This window comes from Balaenoptera physalus (genome assembly GCF_965194825.1).
Source record: "Balaenoptera physalus genome assembly, chromosome: 11".
Classification (NCBI taxonomy): domain Eukaryota; kingdom Metazoa; phylum Chordata; class Mammalia; order Artiodactyla; family Balaenopteridae; genus Balaenoptera; species Balaenoptera physalus.
The window spans coordinates 108,222,210-108,242,916 of record NC_138896.1 but is presented as its reverse complement, the minus strand read 5'-3'; the positions used below and the strand labels follow the sequence as shown (position 1 = coordinate 108,242,916).

The 20,707-nt window shown below is 50.7% G+C and overlaps 1 protein-coding gene across 1 annotated transcript in view; it reads right to left on the bottom strand.

Moving 5' to 3' along the window:
- NUP210 (nucleoporin 210) overlaps positions 1-20,707 on the bottom strand; it is a 105,080-nt gene that overhangs the window by 40,943 nt on the left and 43,430 nt on the right. Inside the window, exons 14-16 of the mRNA XM_082414049.1 lie at positions 12,398-12,543; positions 4,575-4,796; positions 2,394-2,567 (exon numbers count right to left, since the gene is read on the bottom strand). Coding sequence (XP_082270175.1) covers positions 2,394-2,567; positions 4,575-4,796; positions 12,398-12,543 — 542 coding nt within the window. The remainder of the gene's footprint in view (positions 1-2,393; positions 2,568-4,574; positions 4,797-12,397; positions 12,544-20,707) is intronic.

Genomic DNA, 20,707 nt, shown 5'->3' with positions numbered 1-20,707 from the left:
TATTATATGTACTTGTTAGGGCGTCTGTGATCAGGGACCTTTGAAGTTACTGCCACGACTCACTGAAGGCTCAGAGGACGGTTAGCATTTTTTAGCCATAAAGGCCTTTTTAATTAAGGTCTGTACATTGTTTCTTTAGCCATAACACTATTGCACACTTAATAGACTATAGGATAATATAAATGTAGCTTTTATACGCCCTGGGAAACCAAAAAGTTCCTGAGACTTGTTTTATTGCAATATTTGCACTGTACTGCAGGGTCTGGAACCGAACCCACGCTGTCTCCGAGGTCTGCCTGTGCATAAATTCTACAGCATTAGTTGATGTTAGGTGCTTGGGGGCGGGGATCGGGAAAAGGGAACCACGTAGGAAATGCTGAGTGGGGACTTTCAGATAAGGTCTAAGGCTGAGGAAGGCCCCCCCGAGAAGGTAACGTGTGAATAAAGGGCTGCGGGTTCAGGAGGGAAACAATTCCAGCCAGGGGACAGCAAGCCAGACCATGGGACTGTCCCAGCGTCCGAGCACTGATCACGGGGGGACGGTGACGGGCGGTCTCAAGACCTGCAGGTCCCACTCTGACTCCCTATGTCCAGTCCCGTTTATCCCCCGCAGTAACTCTGGGTGTCACCGTCATCACTCAAAGGAGGCAGCTGCACAGCGGGTGGGATTCAGGCCGGGCCTGAATCCGGCTCCCCGGCGCACACACGGTGGACCCAGCAAGCCGGGTCTTCCAAGCATCCAGACATATATGATGTCTTTCTTTCCACAAGGGATAATTTGCTGAGTACATAAAAGTGACTTAAAATGTAAAACTTTCAGGGCATTCATCTCAACAGCCCCCAAAGTCTTTTCCTGAACACACACAGATTTTCGCCTTAGGGAAGACGGTCAGCCGCTCCGTGACATGCACACTCAGGCCTGGGATGGGGAGGATGCGGCACCATGGCAACGAGCCTGCGGACGGGCCCTGGGCTCTGAGCCCGGGTCTCCGTCCGCAGGAGGACGCTCCCTGCAGGCCCGCGGGGCAGGGGAGAGGGCCCTGAGCTGCACACAAAGACTCCTCACTTTAACCAGTGCCGTCGAGGCCCCAGTCCTCACGGGACCAGCGGAGGGGCTCACATGCCTCAGGGCTGAGGGGTCAGTGAAGCCCCCCCACGATCGCCAGAGCAGCGGGAGAAAAAGCTGCACTAAGCTCGCAAGGACAGGAGGCCCAGAGGCACGGGCCAGATGGTGGGCTTGTTCCCAAGTCCCAGGCCCTGGAGTCTGGCACCTCCCCTAGAGTTTCAGAGGGATGCATCTTGAACAAACAGCAGTGGGAGCCGACTCCCAATCTTGCTGCCCCAGGCATGCAGCTGGACACGCCCTGGGGCTGACTGCAGGCTGGGGCTGGGAGAGAAGCAACTGCAGGGCGGCTGAGGAGGCACCAGACTTGCAGCTGGACAGACGTAGGTTCTGCCTGCGGGTCCAGCCCTCAGGGACGAGGAACAAGGCACACACGGCGGTTCTGATCACTGTGTGGGCAGCAGGGATGCAGAGACCCTGGGCTGGCCCCGGGGCCTTTGCACTTGCTGTTCCACCTGCCTGGGGCACCCTGAGCTTGGCGCCTCTTGGCTGGTACCCCGAGCGCGGGCGTGAGCCCGTGTGCCCTCCTCACAGGGGCCCTTCCCTATAGTCTGAGGTCCCCTGTCTCCACAGGGCTTCCCACCCTCCCATCCACCACGTCTGCTGTGGGCCTCCTGTCGGCTCCGAGGCCCGAGCCTCGCCTACCCTGGGTACTCTGCGTTCCAGAACCTGACGTGTGCCCGGCACAGGGGATGAGATCCAACAAACGTATGCTGAGGGATGAGAAGACTGGCTCCCTTCCGAGAAGGGCCGCAGCCGGCCAGCAGGGTGTGTGCATGCCTGACCCTGACCAGGGGGCTTCCAAATCCTCCACGTCCAGCCATCTGGTCTCGAGGGTCTCAGGGGTGGAGGCTGGACTGCTGTCACCTCACATCCCCCTGCTGTCAGGGACCCCAGCGACTTTCTTCCCTCTGCCTGCAGTGACCTTGGAAACACAGCGCCATCCCCCGCAGCGTGGAAAAGGCTATGGCCAGCCACTCCCTCTGCAACCCCTGCCTTGAGACAAGAACCCCACCTTAACAGCCTCGAGTCACAAAGGAAAGCGACGAGATCTGTACAGACGGCCAAGTGCCCGCGCAGAGAGGCGGCAGAGTCCGGGCGCTGCCACCAGCAGCTGTGACGCAGGGGATGCCCCACCCCTCCAGGTCCCGGGCCCCACGTGTCACACGCAGACAAGTGCCCACCGGACACGGCGAGTGTAGTAGGGCTGAGGGGGCAGCACCAGGCGTCGCCTGGCCCACCCACGCCGCCTCCCCAGAAGGCCACTCACCACCTGCTTGTTCTGCTGCAGCAGCGGGCAGGACAGGTCCAGCTGGGGGCTGGCGTAGACGGGCGTCAGGGTGAGCCTGGAGGGCGGCGCACACACGAACTTCACCACAGCGGGCTCCAGCGCCGGGAAGGGGTTCGTGAGGCTGGGCCTGTTCCCCACCGTGAGGGCGATGACCTGTCGGAGCAGAAGCAGCTGTCAGACACCCCAAGTCTGAGCCCCTGCTCCACTGGGAGCCCCCGGGGCTCAGGGAGCTCCTCTGCAGAACGGGGGTGGTGGTGACGCCCACATCCCAAGCGGGTTACAATGGTCCAGCGACACACGCCCAGGAGAGGGCTCCCTCAACATGCAAGAGACCTTCCGACAGGGGCCCCGGCGCCCTCTACTAACAGAACAGAACCACTGCCTGCTCCTGGGCCCGAGGAGGAGGTGGGTCGGGGGGACACCGTGCAGCTTCTCCCGGGACGCTATGAAGACCCCAAGGCTGACTAGCAAACTGACAAGCTTGTGGGTTTTGAATGAGGAATACATAGTGACTTGCAGATACCCATCACAACGAGGGGCAGGCGCTGGAGAGTGTGTCTGATGGACTGAGCCCCTTGGGGAGGGACCAGCTACGGGGTACGGAGGGCGGGGCCAGAGAGCAGGTGCTGGAGCCACAGCCCCGCCCTCCTTCTGGCTCTTAGAGAAGTTCAGTTGGAGGCTGCAAAGACGGAAATTAAAGGTGCAAGAAAAGACACGGAGATTTATGTTTGCTCTCAGAGCTGGGACCTCAGAAATCAAGCCCGGCCCGCGTTTTACGAGCAACACGGCTCACGGCTGGTCCTGAGGGAGCGGCCCCCGGCCCCTCAGTGACACTCACTTTCACAGGCCAGAACAGTCCGGTCCAGAAGCCCCTCAGCCTTCCTGACCACGAGGCAGGACAGAGGGCAGTGTCCTCGCTGACCCCCAACACCCCAGGAAGCGACCCCAGAGCACCAGGGTAGGGGGCCCTCGGGGTGACCTTGTTGAGGGTCCAACCCCTACCATCCGAGGGGGACACAGATGACTGAGCCAAGCCAGGGATAAGAAGCTTCTCTACGTTCATTTTTGACTAAGTTTATTCTTGTTGTGGTATTTATTATGATGTGTTTATTTTTCTTATTCTTCAATTGATTTTGTAAAAAAAAAAAAAAACCAATGAAGCCAGTGGAAGTGGGCCTCTCACTGTGCATCTTTTCCACTCACACCAAGCCAGTCTCGGTGTGGCCGGCTTCATGAGGGTGCCTGGGGGTCGTGAGTAAGTGTGTGTGTGTGTGTGTGTGTGTGTGTGTGTAACTGACATGCTTTGTACTAGTAAATAAACACAGAAAGGTGTTCTTCACTTCCCAAAAGAAATGGGCTCTCTCCTATCTTTCTTGATTCATGCTGGCCTCCTCACCCCTTGCTTTCTGTTTCCTGGCACCCTGGGAATGGAGGGTTACACCCCTACTATAACCAGACAAGTGTGCAGCCCTGAGCCTGGGACTGCCAGGCACAGGGGAACGGAGGGGCAAGCTGATGCTCTATCCAGCCGATGCCGGCCCTGCAGGGACCACAGGTGCATTGTGCTCAGTCCACCCAGGTTAATTTTTTTGGTTTTCAGCATTAAAAAAAAAAATCAGGACACTTCATACACCTGAAGTTAATATAATATTATAAATCAACTATATTTCAATCTAAAAAAAAGGTTTCACAGAAAAAAATATTGGGATTCTCGGCTCATCCTGAAACACCGAAAAGATCTGCCCACCCTGGGTCTGCAGTCTCACTCATTTATAATATTGATACTTGCCTGACCCTGGAGGCCTCCGACTTTGCGAGCCCGATCTCATCCCACCCGGACTTGACAGTGGGGAGTGCTGACGCCCTGGAGCAAGAGGAGATCGCCCCCGGTGTGGAAAGAGAGGCAGGACTGGCCAGCGTGTAGCACGGTCCCAACTGCCGCACCCCGCTAGGCCCAGATGGTGCTCACTCAACCACCCCACCACCCTGATCCTCAGTCTGCCTGTCTGTGAAATGGGTACAACAGCCACAGCTGTCTCTCAGGGTTGCCTCGAGGAGTTAGATAAAATAATGCTGCGAGGCACAGCGGGGTACTCAGGGGACGTGACTTTCCATCTCTCGCTCTGGGTAAGGTGGGTCTGGGGGTGGCCGCCCGCTTACCTGCTCGCCCAAGATCTGGCAGGTCACGAGGATCCAGTGTTGCTGGTGATTCCGGGCGGCAGGGGGCCCAAAGAGAGCCAGACTGACGCTGTCCATGTCCTCAGAGGTGATGTTGCGGAAGAACTTGGAAGGTTCCAGGACCCAGGGTCTGGGACCCCCCTCGAAGAGCATCTCCTTTGAGGAGCCGAGGGTCACCAAGGCGACAGAGGAGGGGTCCACAGCCTGTGGGAGAAAAGAGGGGAAGGGTCAACGTCTCCCTGGGAGATGCGAGCCTGCCAGGGCTGGGGGGGGCTCACTCTCTGATCCTTGCTTTACTTGGTGCTCGATGTCCTGCCAGGAAATTATCTGTTTGGGCGTCTGTCTCCCCAACTGGCCTATAGGCTCATTAAAGGCAAGGCGTGTCTGTTTCCTCTTGTATCTGCAGTGTGATCTCAACCACATGAGAAATGAAAGACTGTACAGACAAACTGAAATATTTTTAAAAGAGTAAATTACAACTACACTGTGATACTATTTCTCTGCCATCTGATTAGCAAAAATCCAAAAGTCTGAGCACACACACTGCTGGTGAGTCTGTAGGGAAACACGCACTCTTTTATAAAATTAATTAACTTGTTTTTTGAGATACAACTGACATATAACATTTTATTAGTTTCATTAGTACAACATAGTGTTTTGATATTGGTATATATTGCAAAATGATCACCACAATAAGTCTAGTTAACATCTGTCACCACACAAAGTTACAATTTTTTTTTTCTTGTGATGAGAACTTTTAAGATCTATTCTCTCAGCAATTTTCAAAAACAGTATTATTGAGAAACGTGTTCTATCCCGCTGGGGAGACAGGAAAATGGCACAACCCCAACAGAGGGAAATTTGGCAATATCTACTAAAATGACAGTCATATTTATCCCTTGTCCAAGCAACATTCCTTCTAGGAATGGACTCCAAAGATATGCCTTCATAAATATATAAAATATACGCACAGAGCTACGCATTACAGTATTATCTTTAAGAGCAAAAGCTTGGAAACAGCACAAACACCCATCAGCAGGGGCCTAGTTAGGTAAACTGTGGTCTATCCATACGATGGAATGTCAAACAAAGATGTTCCCGTGTGGATGTGGAGAGATTTGCAGGTTATTTTCTTTATTTTCGAAGCAAAGAAGCAAGGTGCAGAACAGGATATCTAGCATACTACCTTTGAGTAAGAGAGGAATGGGCAGGGCATAAGAACATATAACCATTCTTGCTGACTTTTGCAAAAAGAGACACTGAAACTGTAAAATGGAAACTAATCAAAATAGTTTTTGACAAGAGGCAGGGAAGGGATGGAAGTGAGGCTTCTGGGTGTACTTTGAATACAGGTTTAACTTGGGAACCACATAAACAACTTAGACAAAAAATAAGGTTAAAAAAAGCAAACCCTAAAACTGAGAAGAAATGGAAACAAATGATTCTACCTGTGACAGGATGATCATCTCAATGCTGAGAAGACCAAACCTGCATCAATCCCCTCTTCTTGGACTAACTGACCTTAACCTCTTGTGATTCCCAATATCTTTTAGGCCAAGAGTTGCAAACACCTGTTAGCCCCAAGGTCCAACTCTGATTGGCTGGTAAGGGCTATGGGGGTGGGGATCTGTGCTCCTGAGGCTGAAGCAGTGCTTGGCAATAAAGGCAGCCAGGATTGATTAGCAATGTCTGCAGTGGGCACAGACAGGCACACACAGAAGCCGTGCCTGCATTAGACCAGAGTCCACAAAGGCAGAGTGACTTCTCGTTCAGAATCGCCAGTGTCCTAGGCACGTGGAGGTTACCAGGAACCCACATCAAGTAAGTCCTTGACAGCTTAATGCCCAGAACACACAGAATACTTGACTGTTACCTCCAGGCCCGCCTCCCCCAAGCCCTACTCACCTGGACCCCTTAAAGCCCTGTGAGTGTTCGTGCAGATCAGGGTACAGCGACCCGTCTCAGACCCTCTGCAGCAGAGACCCTGTGGGGATGTCATGAGCCTGGGCTGAGCCAAAGCCTCCCCCACCCAGCCAGTGCCAGCCTCCCCTGTTCCCTCCATTTTGGCCCACCATGTTTGCCAGCCCGCTGCTGTGGTCATCTCTGCTGACCTGCTCATCAGACCCCTGATGCTCTGCTCAGCTCTTTCCATGCTCTCACCCCATGGGGGCTGCTTCCCCCAATTGCCAACAGCCTGAAGCCCTTGCAGGTACAGACTGATAACCTCTCAGCTGTCACCGCAGTCCCGGACCTGGAGCAGTGCCCCAGCCGGCTGCACCTCCGTATGGAGAGGGAATGTCACTGCATGACAGCCTTAAGATGTCACATACCCTTGAGGATGGAGGCGGGTCGGGGCAAGGTGATGATCTGCCGAGGCCTGTGGGGCTCAGGTCTCCTTGGTTGGGTGCTAAACCCTTAGTAAAGAAAGGGCATCACTTGTCAGTGAGAATTCTGTCCTTTTGACTTCTTTTTTTGCAATATGAATAATTTTCTGAATTTGCTGTCAGTTAGTTCTCCGGGCTTCCCTCCCTGAACACGTGTGCACAGGTGTGTACACACACACAATTCCAAGGAGCCCCCCACAGACTCTACCTTGCTACATGCCCACCAAAGAAACCATCAACAGGGCCCTTTTCCTGCACGTGATGAGGGCCTTTGGCCCTTCCCCCCAGACCACCCCTCCCTCCTCAAGACAGCTGCCCGGCCTGCTTCCATGCTTCACTCAGGCCTCTGCGCAAACCTCCTCCTCAGGGAGGCCTTCTTGGATCCCCTGTCCAAGGCAGGACCTCCTGTCACCTGTTACCTCCCTTCCCAGCTGGACCGCCCTTGTCACCACCTGCCATCACTTCCTGTGTGTTCTTAAGTGCATTTGCTTCTCTGTCCCCACAGCTAGAATGAAGCTGTCACTCAGCTGTGTGACCTTAAGCAGGTTAATGTCTATAAGGCTCAGTTTCCCATCCTATAAAATGGGTACAATGAGAATCCCTGCCTCATGGGTTATCGCAGATTCAAGGGGGCATGAATGGGAGCCCTGAACACACGTGTAGCATATGCTCAGTAAATGGCCCCCACTACTGTCAACTGTCACCCCCATTTTGCAGATGGAAAGAGTGAAGCCCAGCAAGTGGAAGCAACTCGTCCAAGTTCACCCAGCTGGTGGGCCCGGGTCTGTTCCGACTCCAGATGCCCTGCTCTCATCCACCTCATCACCACAACCGGAACAACTCTGCTGTGGACAAATCAGGTCACTGTAAACCTTGCAGCAGGATTTTTTTCCTGACCAGCCCAATAGGAAAGACTGTGCAAAAGTACCACATGTCCTATAATTAAAGCTGGAGAATGATCAATTATCACCTTGCTGTGTAATTCTCTTCCCATCCAGGCATAAAAGTGTCACCGAACCCTGTGCCAGGGAGATAGTTAATAATCAGCATGGCTAATGAAGGACACTGGTAAATCGTACCAGGGGTGTCAACACGCAGATACCAGAACAGGCCAAGCAGGAGAGGAGGGGCCCCGCATCGCAGTCGAGACCTTCTCTCTCAGGGACTCAATTTCCTGGTTTGCAAAACAGGAGGGCGTCTGGTCATCAAGAGGCCCTTAGCACCAGCAGTCTGCGTTTCCAGGAGATGGACTTACCTGCCTCAGTCCAGGATCCAGAGAAAAGGAGAGGAGAGGGGAGGGGAGGGGAGGGGCAGTTGGAGGTGACAGTCTCCCCCGCCGCCCTGGCACCTGGCTGACCCAGAGGCTCCAGGGTACACAGCCCACGCTGACATCACCGGGATGAAGGAGCCAGGCGGGGACCCCAGACCCTGGCACTCCAGGCTCCCAAAGGGTAACCCGCAGATGGGGTGACAGTGTACCCCAAACTGCTGCAGCCAACCGGGCTGAAGAGGAAGTGGGGTGTTGGCCGTGAAGGGAGTTAGGGAACCGGCAAGACAGCCCCCCTCTGTCTGCGGGCCAATTAGACAGAAGAGGTTACAGGTAAGTCGGGCCAGGGGGTGGGGTGGGGGGCTGACAAGGGGCACCTGGAAGATCTGGGGAGGGTCTTTCTTCTGCTAGTGGGGGGCGTCCTTACAATGTGCTTCCAAGACACGGCCACTCACCCTCCCCGCCAGCAGCAGGGGTCTCATGGGTGTGGCTGTCCTTCCCTGACCTCACCCGCTGCCCACTGCTGCATGAGAACATCCAGCTCCTAACGCATCTAAACCCTCTCTCGACCTGACCCAGGGAGCCCCACAGTCTCATGCCCCACCCCGAGATACACACACTCCTTCCGGTGCCCCACCAGCCGAGCTTCCTGCCTTCACACTCTCCTTCTGCTTCTGCGTTCATAGGTGACCTGTGCCCAGGGGACTCCTCGTTACCTCTACTACGCTCACTGTGTTTGTCTGCACGTCTGCATTCCTCACAGATGGGCCGCCTCCCAGGGCACAGAGGGTGAGCTATTCCCCTAGATCTGTCTCCCCACCCTGAGCCTTGTACTAACAAAGCACCAGGGACTGCCTGCAGAGTGAACTGGCAAGCACAGGCTGGAAAAGAACTCTTAGCTGCCTTTCCAGTTTCCACACTCCTCTCTTCCTCAGAGAAAGAACTTCCATTTTATTAGGGTGGTAAATTGCCCAGCTGAAATGATTCCCGTCTCTTACAGCTAGCTGTGGCCGGCAGATTAAGTTCCGGCCAATGAGGTGCAGGTGGAAGCTGCTCTTTTAAACTTCTGACAAGGCTACTACAGGAAACTAACTCGGCTGAGAGATGAGCTCTTTCCCCTTCTGGCTATATGGAATGCAGATGTGATAGCTGCAGCTCCAGCAGCCACTTTAGAGCATGAGGCAACTTTGAGGATGAAATCCACATATTAGGATGATGAAGTAGAAAGACAGAAACCTGGGTCCCTGATGACTACACAGCTGCCACACTAGACCTGTGTGAAACCTCTCATGTGAAAGAGGAATAAACTCTGTATTCATTAAGCCACTGTTATTTTGGGTTTTGTTACTTGCAAATACACCTAATCTTAATAGATATCAAGGCACAAGAAAGATGAGAGAAGAGACACATATCCTGTTCTTTTCCCTATAATTTCTCCAGTCAGGAAGCCACCTTTATTGGAGACATGTCCACCTTATCTTCATCCTTACATCCCAGCTTGGGACAGTGAGCTCGGGGGTTGGCCCCTGATGCTCCACCAAACACCCAGATAATCGGACCACGTGGTCATCTGGACAAGCACCCAGGAGGGGTCCTGAAGAACCTCCTACCCAGGCTCCGTCACACGGCTGGCTGTGGCAGGGCCTCCCCAGGATGACCGCTGCCATCTTAGGGATTTTAGTTTTCTCTCAGCCCTGCTCCCTGAGCCCTCTCACCTCCAGGGTCCTGATCAGTGAGAGGATCTTGACCTTTCAACTTTATGCTGCCATCTTTCCTTCCTCTACGCTCCCTATCACCCTTTCAACCCTTTACTTTTTCCATGGCATGCATATACAAAATACATTACTTATTAGTTTATTTACTGTCTGTCTCTACCTCTGTCTCTGCTACAATGTCAGTTCATGAGGAAAAGGATTTCTGTGTGGTTTTTTGCACTGTTGTATCCCTAAGGTGTAGAGCAGGGACCGGCACCTATGAGTAGGTATTCATATGTATTTTGGTTTGGGGGATCAGGAGACCTTGGATTCAGCCCTAGCTAGGTAACCCTGGACACATTTCCCCACTCACTCCTTCTACATGAAACAACTCTTCTCAAAAAATTAAAAACAGACCTACCACATGACCCAGCAATTCCCATAAATACTTATGGGCATTTATCCAAAGGAAAGAAAAACACTTACTTTAAAGGAAATCTGTACCCCATGTTCATAGCAGCGTGATTTACAATAGCCAAGATATGGAAACAACTTAAATGCCCATCAATGGATGAATGAATAAAGAATATGTGACAGGGCTTCCCTGGTGGCGCAGTGGTTGAGAATCTGCCTGCCAATGCAGGGGACACGGGTTCGAGCCCTGGTCTGGGAAGATCCCACATGCCGCGGAGCAACTGGGCCCGTGAGCCACAACTACTGAGCCTGAGCGTCTGGAGCCTCTGCTCCGCAACAAGAGAGGCCGCGATAGTGAGAGGCCCGCGCACCGCGATGAAGAGTGGCCCCCACTCGCCACAACTGGAGAAAGCCCTCACACAGAAACGAAGACCCAACACAGCCAAAAATAAAAATAATAAATAAATAATAAATTAAAAATTAAAAAAAAAAAAAGAATATGTGACATATATATATGTAGATATACAGATATAGATATAATGAAATATTATTCACCCATAAAAAGAAGGAAATTCTGCCATTTGCAACAACATGGATGGACCTTGAGGGTATCACACTAAGTGAAATAAACCAAGACAGAGAAAGACAAATATCTTATGATCTCACTTATAAATGCAATCTAGAAACAAAAAAAAAAACAGAAACCACAAACTCATAGGAACAGAGAACAGACTGGTGGTTGCCAGAGGCAGGAACTGGGGGCAAAACGGGTGAAAGTGGTCAAAAAGTACAAACTTCCAATTACAAAATAAGTAAGTCCTGGGGATGTGAGGTACAGCATGGCGACCATAGCTAGTAACACTGTGCTACGTATTTGAAAGCTGCTAAGAGGGTAGATCTTAAAAGTTCTCATCACACGCACAAAAAATTTGTAACAATGTGTGGTGATGGCTGTTAACTAGACTTACTGTGGTGATCGTTTCACAATAGATACAAATACTGAATCACTATGTTGTACTAAGGAAACTAACACAATGTTATATGTCAATTATATCTCAATAAAAAATCCAAAACAACCCTTGGTTGTCGTCTGCTCTGTATCAGGCAGTATGCCCAGGGCTAGGGGTGCAGCGATGAAGAATTCTTATGTCACTGAGCTTGCTTCTAATGGCTAACGGGGAGAAGAAAATGCATCCCAAATCAAGGGGACCAGAGCCATCCTAGAGGCTGGGACTGGTGCCCGGGAAATGCAAGTGCTGACTGGCCCAGCCTGGGAGGCCCGCCCCACAGAAGGGGCAGACCCACGCTCCCCGGGCCTCCCGAGTGAGGCTGCCTGGCCTCACCCTGGAGGAAGGGCTAGGTCTCCCTTGTTCACACAGTAACAGCTAACCCTTACTGAGCGCTCAATACCTCCTAGGCATGGTTCTCAGCCCACTTGGTTCGTTAGCTCAGCTCATCCTCACCACAACCCTGGGAGGCAGGTGCTGTATTAGCCCCATTTACAGGCAGGGAAACTGAGGCCCAGGGAAATTACATCAGCCAAAGTCACAGAGTTGGTGTTGGACCTGGATTAAACTCGGGAGTTGGTGTCAAACAAAGGCAGCATGGTCTGAGTAGGAACACGCTAAATGCCTTCTGCACGGATACGCACGGGGGACCCAGACGCTGATGGTTACCTGGCATCAGGTGAGTGGCACGTCCAGACCTGACCCAGGGCCCCGAGGCCCCAGAATCTGCACCACGTGCCAGGGCCATTGTCCCCACCCCAGGGTTCTGTGGAGACCCTGCAGGGTGACTCTGTACTGGACCAGGAGCCCCTCTGTCCCGATCCCTGTGGGAATCATTTCATCCACAGAGATGTCGGCACTCACTGTCTGCCATCAGGGAGGCCCTGCTCCTGCTACATACTCCTGATTTCAGCTTGACAATCACCTCTGTAGCTGTCCCCAAAGCTATTCTGAACAATCAATGTTTTAACACACATTCACCAGGGCAGATGGATAATTTGCACCAGGGAAGGAGGGGAGGGCAGGGCCTGGGGCTCACCTTGAGGGGCAGGTAGGCGGCAATGGTGATGCGGGCGCTCAGGTGGATGTGGCCGTGCTTGTAGCTCACAAGGAGCGCGGTATAGCCCTGGGCCTCTGCCCTCACCGTGACACCGCTGCAGTGCTCAGTCCCCGGCCGCAGCCTCCCTGCAAGAAGAGAACCACGAGGTTACTGAGGCCTTGCCTCTGCCGGGAACGACAGGACAGGCTGACCGCCCTCTTCCCTTCTGGGCTTGAAACGAATCTTTTTAACTTACCATTTTAAAGTATAATTCCCATACCAAAAAGCACATGACACATTGTAAGCACACAACTCATCATTTTCCCCCCACAAGCTGAACACGCCCTGTTTCCAGGACCAGGATCAAGAAACGGTATGACCTGCACACTACCGCTGGAACCTCCTGCAGACCCTGCTGGTCAGGAGCCCCTCCCCAGAGGAAAAGCACTGTTCACTGCCTTCTAAGAGCACAGCTGAATTCTGCTGGCTCTGGACTCCATATGAAGGGAACCGCCTTGGTACTTGCCCTCTTCGGCTCAACACTGGCGCTGAGATTCCACCTTATGTTTCGCACGCTGTAGCTCTTCCATTCACATGTGTGCGTTATGCTGCTGTGCGGACAGCGGTTTCTCCACGCTGCAGGGACCATGCGGGGCTGCGATGCGTCACGCTGCTGTGCGCGTGTGTGCGAGTTTCTTTGGGGACGTATTCACCTCTTCGGAGGGGTGCACCCCGAGGAGTGGGAGCGCAGATAATGGGTGTGTGAGCTCAGCTTCCCTCATTATCGTCAATTATCTTTCCCCAAATGGCTGATGGACTTACGCTGCCTCTAGTGGCTGTGAAACATCCCTGCCAATCCTTGGTAAATATTTTCCGTCTTTTATTAATTAAAAAAAATTCTGGTAAAATACACATGACCATAAACTTTTACCATGGTAACAATGTTTCCAGTTCAGTGGCATTAGGTACATTCACACTATTGTGAACCAGCACCACCACCCATCTCTAGACCGCTCTTCATCTTGCAAAACTGAAACTCTGAACCCATTAAATATAACTTCCCAACCCTCACCCCCTCCAGCTCCTGGCAACCACCATTCTACTGTCTGTCTATATGAATTAATGCTGCTATAAACATGGACATACAAATATTTCATCAAGATTCTGCTTGTAATTATTTTGGGTATATGCCCAGAAATGGGATTGCTGGATCATATGGTGGTTTACTGTTTTTTTCTTTATTTTTTTGGCTGCATCGGGTCTTAGTTTTCGCACACGGGATCTTCGCTGAGGCGTGCAGGATTTTTCATTGAGGCATGGAAGCTTCTCTCTAGTTGTGGCGTGTGGGCTTCTCTCTCTAGTTGTGGCACGTGGGTTTTCTCTCTCTAGTTGTGGCACCGGGCTCCAGGGCACATGGGCTCTGTAGTTTGCGGCATGCGGGCTCTTTCATTGAGGCCCGCGAGCTCAGTAGTTGCAGCACGTGGGCTTAGTTGCCCCAGGGCACGTGGGGTCTTAGTTCCCCGACCAGGGATCGAACTTGCATCACCTGCGTTGGAAGGCGGATTCTTTACCACTGGACCACCAGGGAAGTCCCCCATGTTTAATTTTTTCATGACCCTCCATACTGTTTTCCACAGTGGCTGCACCATATTACATTCCCACCAACAGAGCACAAGGGTTTTAATATCTCCACATCCTCACCAACACTTGTTGTTTTTCTTTCTTTTTGGTAGGAGTCATCCTAAAGGGGTTTAGGTGGTATCTCACTGTGGTCTTAATTTGAATTTATATCATGATTAGAGATGCTGAATTTATATCATGATTAGAGATGATCTCTTCATATACTGGTTGGCCGTTTGTATATCATCTTTAGAGCAATGTCTATTCAAGTCCTTCATCCATTTTTTTCATTAGGTTGTTTTATTATTGTCAACTTGTAGGAGTTCTTTATATATTCTATAAATTTATTTATTTATTTATTTTTGGCTGCGTTGGGTCTTTGCTGCTGCGCACAGGCTTTCTCTAGTTGCGGCGAGTGGGGGCTACTCTTCGTTGTGGTGCGCGGGCTTCTCCTTGCGGTGGCTTCTCTTGTTGCGAAGCACCGGCTCTAGACGCCTGGGCTTCAGTAGTTGTGGCACACGGGCTCAGTAGTTGTGGCACACGGGCTTAGTTGCTCCGCGGTATGTGGGATCTTCCCGGACCAGGGATCAAACCCGTGTCCCCTGCATTGGCAGGCGGATTGTTAACCACTGCGCCACCAGGGAAGTCCCATAAATTCTAGATATGAACCCCATATCAGACATATGATTTGCAAATATTTTCTCCCTTCCATAGGTTGCCTTTTATTTTTAAGACTTTTTTAGTGCAGTTTTAGGTTCACAGAAAAATTAAGAGAAAGGCACAGAGATGTCCTATGTACTCCCTACCCTCATATATACATAGCCTCCCCCATTATCAACATCCTCTCCCAAAGTGGTACACTTGTTACAACTGATGCTCCTACACTGACACACCACAATCACTGGAAGTCCACAGTTCATATTAGGGCTCCCTCTTGGTGTTGTGCATACTATGCGTTTTCACAAATGTGCAAGGACATATATCCGTCATTACAGTATCACACAGAGTATTTTCTGGGCTCTCTATTCTATTCCATCGGTCTGTAAGTCTGTGCAAATGCCACTCTGTTTTGATTACTGTAACTTGTAATAAGTCCTGAAAATGGGAAGAAGAATGAGATCTCCAAGTTTGTTCTTTTTTCAGCACTGTTTTTGCTATTGCGGATCCTTTGAGATTCTGTATGAATGCTATTTTTCTGAATTCATTTTACACCTAAGAGTTTTTTTGGTGGAATCTTTAGGGTTTTCACATATAAGATCATGTTATTTGCAAACAGATAAGTTTACATCTTCCTTTCCAATTTTGGGTCTTTCATTTCCTTTTCTTGCTTAATAGCTCTGGCTAGGACGTCCAGTATTATGTTGAAGTGGTGATAGCAGGCAACCTTGTCTTGTTCCTGATCTTAGGGTAAAAGCTTTCAGCCATTCACCATGGAGCATGATGTTAGCTGTGGGTTTTTCTTATATGGCTTTTATTACGTTCATGTAGTTTCCTTCTATTCCCAGTTTGTAGGTTGATTTTACCATAAAAATGCTTTGAGATTTGTCAACTGATTTTTCTGCATCAATTGAGATAATCATGCGGTTTTCTGCCTACATTCTGTTAATGTGGTGTATCACATCAGTTTTAGACTACTGAAACAATGCATTCCAGGAATAAATCCCACCTGGTCATGGTGTTTAATCCTTTTAATATGTTGCTGAATGCAGTTTGCTAGTATTTTGTTGAGGATTTGTCCATCCATGTGCATAAGGGATATTGGTCTGTACTTTTCTTGTAGTATCTTTGTCTGGCTTTGGTATCAGGATAATGCTAGCTTCACAGAATGAGTTAGGATGTGTTCCCTCTAATGTTTTAGAAGAAGGATAAGTGTTAGTTCTTTAATTCACCTGTGAAGCCATCAGGTCCAAGGATTTTCTTTGTCAGGAAGCTTTTGATTACTGATCCAGTCACCTTGCTAGTAATGAGTCTATTCAGATTTTCTATTTCTTTGTGACTTGGTCTAGGCAGGTTTTGTATTTCTAGGAATTTGTCGTGTTATCCAGGTTATCCAATTCGTTAGGGTACAATTATTCATAATCCTTTTTATTTCTCCACAGTCAGTGATAATGTCTCCACGTTCACTTCTATTTTAATAGTTTGTCTCCTCTTTTTTTCTTAGTCTAGCTAACAGTCTGCCAACCTTGCTAATCTTTCCAAAGCACCAACTTTGGGTTTTGTTGATTTTCTTTATTGCTTTCCTAGTCTCTATTTTATCTCTGCTCCAATCTTTATTGTCAGCTTCCTTCTGCTAGCTTTGGGTTTAATTTGTTCTTTTTTTAGTTTTCTAAGTTGCACAAAGTGAGGTTATTGATTTGAGATCTTGTTTTTCAGTGTAAGCATTTATAGCTATAAATTATCCTCTTAGCACTGTTTTGCTGTGTCCCTAAGTTTGGTATGTCCTGTTTTGTTTTCCTTCATCTCCAAGTAATTTCTAATTCCCCTTGTGATTTCTTTGACAAAATTGTTCTTTATGAGTATGTTATGTAATTTCCACAAATCTGTGAATTTTCCACTTTTCCTCTGTTACTGATTTCTAACGTCCTGCCATTGTGGTTGGAGAAGATACCTTGTATGACATCTATCTTTTAAAATCTACTAAGACATAAATTGTACTCTAACACGTGGTCTGTCCTGGAGAAGGCCCCATGTGCACTTGTGTGTTGTGTTGGTGGGTAGGGTTGCATGTGTCTTAGATCTGATTGGTTCATTGTGTTGTTCAAGTCCTCTACTTCCTCGCTCATCTTCTGTCTGGTTGTTCTACCCATCCCTGATGGTGAGCAAAAACCATTAGAGGACAAACCTTATTGTGTATTGGTCGTTAAGGAAAATACTATGTATTCGACATAATAACAAAAATAATAAAGATACTTATCTTATCGTCTCTTATGCAACAGAGCATTTTCCTATAGTGTCATGATGTCAGCTGACTTGTAATATTATTTTGAGACCAGAGTTTAAGGTAAAGGAATTCAACATTTCAAGTGTTGATATTATAAGCTCTTTAAAAGCCAAAATTATTACACATTTTCAAACTAGAAATGAAAAGGCACTGAATTATCCTACAGTTTTAATTTCAAATAAAGTATATATCAATCTCTAATAACCCACATAAACAAAAAGCTCTTTACGTCCTTTTATTTTAAGAGTAAAGGGGTCTTGAGACCAATCAGTGAGAAAACCACTGTAGTTTATCCCCATCTGTGACTGGTCCATTTCTTGCTCTGATCTCATAAGGTGCCACTGTGATGTATTCACAGAAAACCTATAGAAGTCCCTGCTGGGCCCAGGTTTTGGGTCTTTATAGCCCAGGAAGCTGCCTTTGGTGACCTGATGGCCTTGGACCCACAGTTGGCTTGTTTTTTCCTTTTTACCCCCATTTTGTTTATTTGTTCTTTTTTCTCTACTCTTTTATTTTTCTTTATTTTCTTTGTTCTTTTTCTCATTTTATCTGAATTTTTTTTTTGTATTTTTAGTACAGCTGGTATCGTTAGAATTGTTGGTATAGTTACTGTAGTTGGTATTTATTAGCACAGTAAGTATAGTTAGTGTTGTTGGTTAATATCGTCAGTTAGTGTAGTTAGCAGGTCACCATGGTGCAGGGCCTCTCTGAGGCCTCCCTGCTGACAAGGAGGCTCATATTGACTATTCCAGGCTCCTCAGGACCACTGGCCAAGGTAGCTTTGCCAAGGTGACATTGGCCCAGATGGCCATCAGGGTCATTAAGGAAAATCAGCAGAGCTCCTCCAGCCTCCAGGCACTTTACCATGAAGTCCACAGCATGAAGGTTTTAAATCATCCAACATCATAAAGTTATCCGAGGTGACTGACCGGAGGAGACCTATTGGACCATTTACAGGACCACAGCCGCAGGACAGACGGAGGCCCGGGGCACATGGGCAGCTGGTCTCCGCCCTGCAGCGTGGCCACCAGGAGGGGATCGAGCCTGGGACCTGAACCAGGATACCTCCTCTCTGAGGATGAGATGGACACGACAGCTGCAGACTTGGGCCCCAGCGTGAGTTCACGGGCAGAGGAGCCTCGCGTCCCCACGCGGCTGTACGGGGAGAACGTGGGCGGCCTGAAGAGGGCCAGGAGTCAGGGCAGAGGCCAGAGAGCCCCCCAGTCCCCCGGCCAGCCTGGAGGCGAGGACCACCACCTCCAGCCCAGCCCTGCGGCGGGGCCCAGGGCCTCCCCTCCACCCACAGCGCCAGCTGCCACACTGGAGCCTCAGAGAAAACCACACGCCCCCAGGGCAGGACCCTCCTGGGCACCCTGATGCTGGGACCCCAGCCTCGCCCTCTGGCAGCGGGTGGCTGGGAGATTCTCAAACTTTATCAGAAAGCATCTATGTTTCAGGCTACTGGGCAAGAAGCGTCACAGCGAAGTAAGCCCAATGTGACCCCTTTTGGACGGCCGAGGAAGGGCAGACCGCCCTCCCTGAATTTAAATGCAGAGCAAGAGGACGTGGAGCCGGGAGCCTGGCGACGCTCCTGGGGCCACGTGGGGCCACGTGGGATGCATTGTGCTGCCCTGAGCACGTGTGGCGTTTCTTTGGGGTACGTATTTCAGCATTTCTGTCGGGTGTGTCCCAAGGAGCGCAGGATTTCACCTCCGGTCCTTAGCACCTATGTTCAGCTTTCGTCACTTCTGCCAACTAGCCTCCCCAAAATGGCTGTGTCGAGTCACACTGCTACTCACAGCTGCACTACATCCCTGCCAATACTTGGTATTTTCCACCTGTTTAAGGAAAGCCATTCTGGTGGAATTGTATAGTTTTCTTTCCAAACATTTAGAAAGAAATCATGCTGTGAAGCTCCGCAAGCCTGTCCCCTAGATTCTGCAGCTAACATTTGTTTCTGTTTCCTCTGCTGCATATCTATCCACCACTTCCCATCCATCAGTCCATCCCACTTTTTTATGCCTCGAAAAGTGAGCCGTGGGACTTCCCTGGCAGTCCAGTGGTTATGACTTCGCCTTCCAATGCAGGGGGTGCGGGTTCGATCCTTGGTTGGGGAGCTAAGATCCCACGTGTCTCATGGCCAAAAAACCAAAACATAAAACAGAAGCAATATTGTAACAAACTGAATAAAGACTTTAAAAATGGTCCACATCAAAAAAATCTTAAAGAAAAAACAAAAAAGGGAGCCGCAGGCATCAGTACACTTCATCCTAAACGCTGTCGCACACACATAATTATCTGCAGGTCAGCATTTCTTTAGGGTTCTTTTTCTCTTAAGGTCAAATTTACACAGGTGAAACGCACAGATCTGGAGCAGAGCACGCCGGGAATTCTGACAAATGCAGAGCTGGGACCCAGGACTGTGGAACCCAAACCCTGTCCATTATCCTTTATTCCTGGGACCCCCTGGCTGCAGCCTGTGGACGCCCCTCCAGGACGCGCGTCGGGGGCAGTGCAAGCAGCGGGCTCCTCTCCTGCCATCGGTGGGCCTCTCTCTCCCACGCTGATGTTTGCTTCCACCCTAAATGATGGCCTCACTGGGGACACAGTTCATAAAGCCCGGTTTCTCCCGGCCAGTCAGAGAGGATGCAGCAGCACCTCCAGGGAAGGATGTGAATGCGGTGATGTCCAGGGACGTTCTGTGACGGCCGAGCAGCTTCACGCTCAGACGGCTCCGTGAGTGCCAACAACCACGGCGGCGGCATGGAAAGCCGCTCGGTCCCACAGGCGAGCCTACAGACACCTCTGCTGTCAAGCTTCCTAAACTCTGCCAGCGTCACGTGGTCACTCCTCTGCTCCAAAACCAGCCGTGGCCCCCACTTCTGGCCCCTGAGGTCCACGCCCCCCCAAGCCCCCCGTGATTCCGGATTCGACAGGTTCTGCCACGCCAGGCCACTGTGCGCACACACGCCTCACGGGCGTGCCCGCAAACGCTGCTCCCCGTCCACTCTAACCCTGCCCAGAGCGTACTCACCATCAGTCCTTGGTTTTTGTCATCTGCGATCGGAGGGCACTCCCTGTGTTGACTCCCCTGGGAGGCCCTGTTTCCCGGGGGACTAAGTCTCCAGGGTCAGTGTCAAGACACACCCAGCTCCATATCCCTTGCGGCTCAGGGACCTCATGGGACCTTGGGCAGCGTGACGCAGCCTCAGTCTCTTCGTCCGACACGTGACCCAAGCACAGCCCCTCCTCCCATGGTGGCTGTGACGCCTGGTGAGGTCACGCACGCCAAGTGCACACGCCACGCCCGGCAGGGTTGACACCCCCTAAGACGGAGGCTGAGCACAGCTGCCACCGTCACCACCGATATCACTGCCCAGCCCTGCAGGGGGTGCCTGGCTTCGATGGCCCTGGAGGGATGGACCGTGCAGTCACTAAGGTGTTATAATTCTGTAACTCGTCAGAACCCCTACTGACAGTGTATTCCGAGCACCTATCACATTCCGGGCACTGTGACGGGCATGGTGACATGCGCCCCTACTTCGGATGACGCCCGTTTTAGAGATGTGGAAACTGAGGCTCAGAAAGCCGAGTGACATGCGGTCACATGGCAGTAAGATCCAGACCAGACCACTGTTGATGGTGGACAAGGGGACGAATGCCATTTCTCAGGCTATGACCCTGCTGCTGGTTCAGCCCCTGAATTAGGAATCTGGGGCAGCCCACGCTGAGAACCCAGGCCGTCGGCC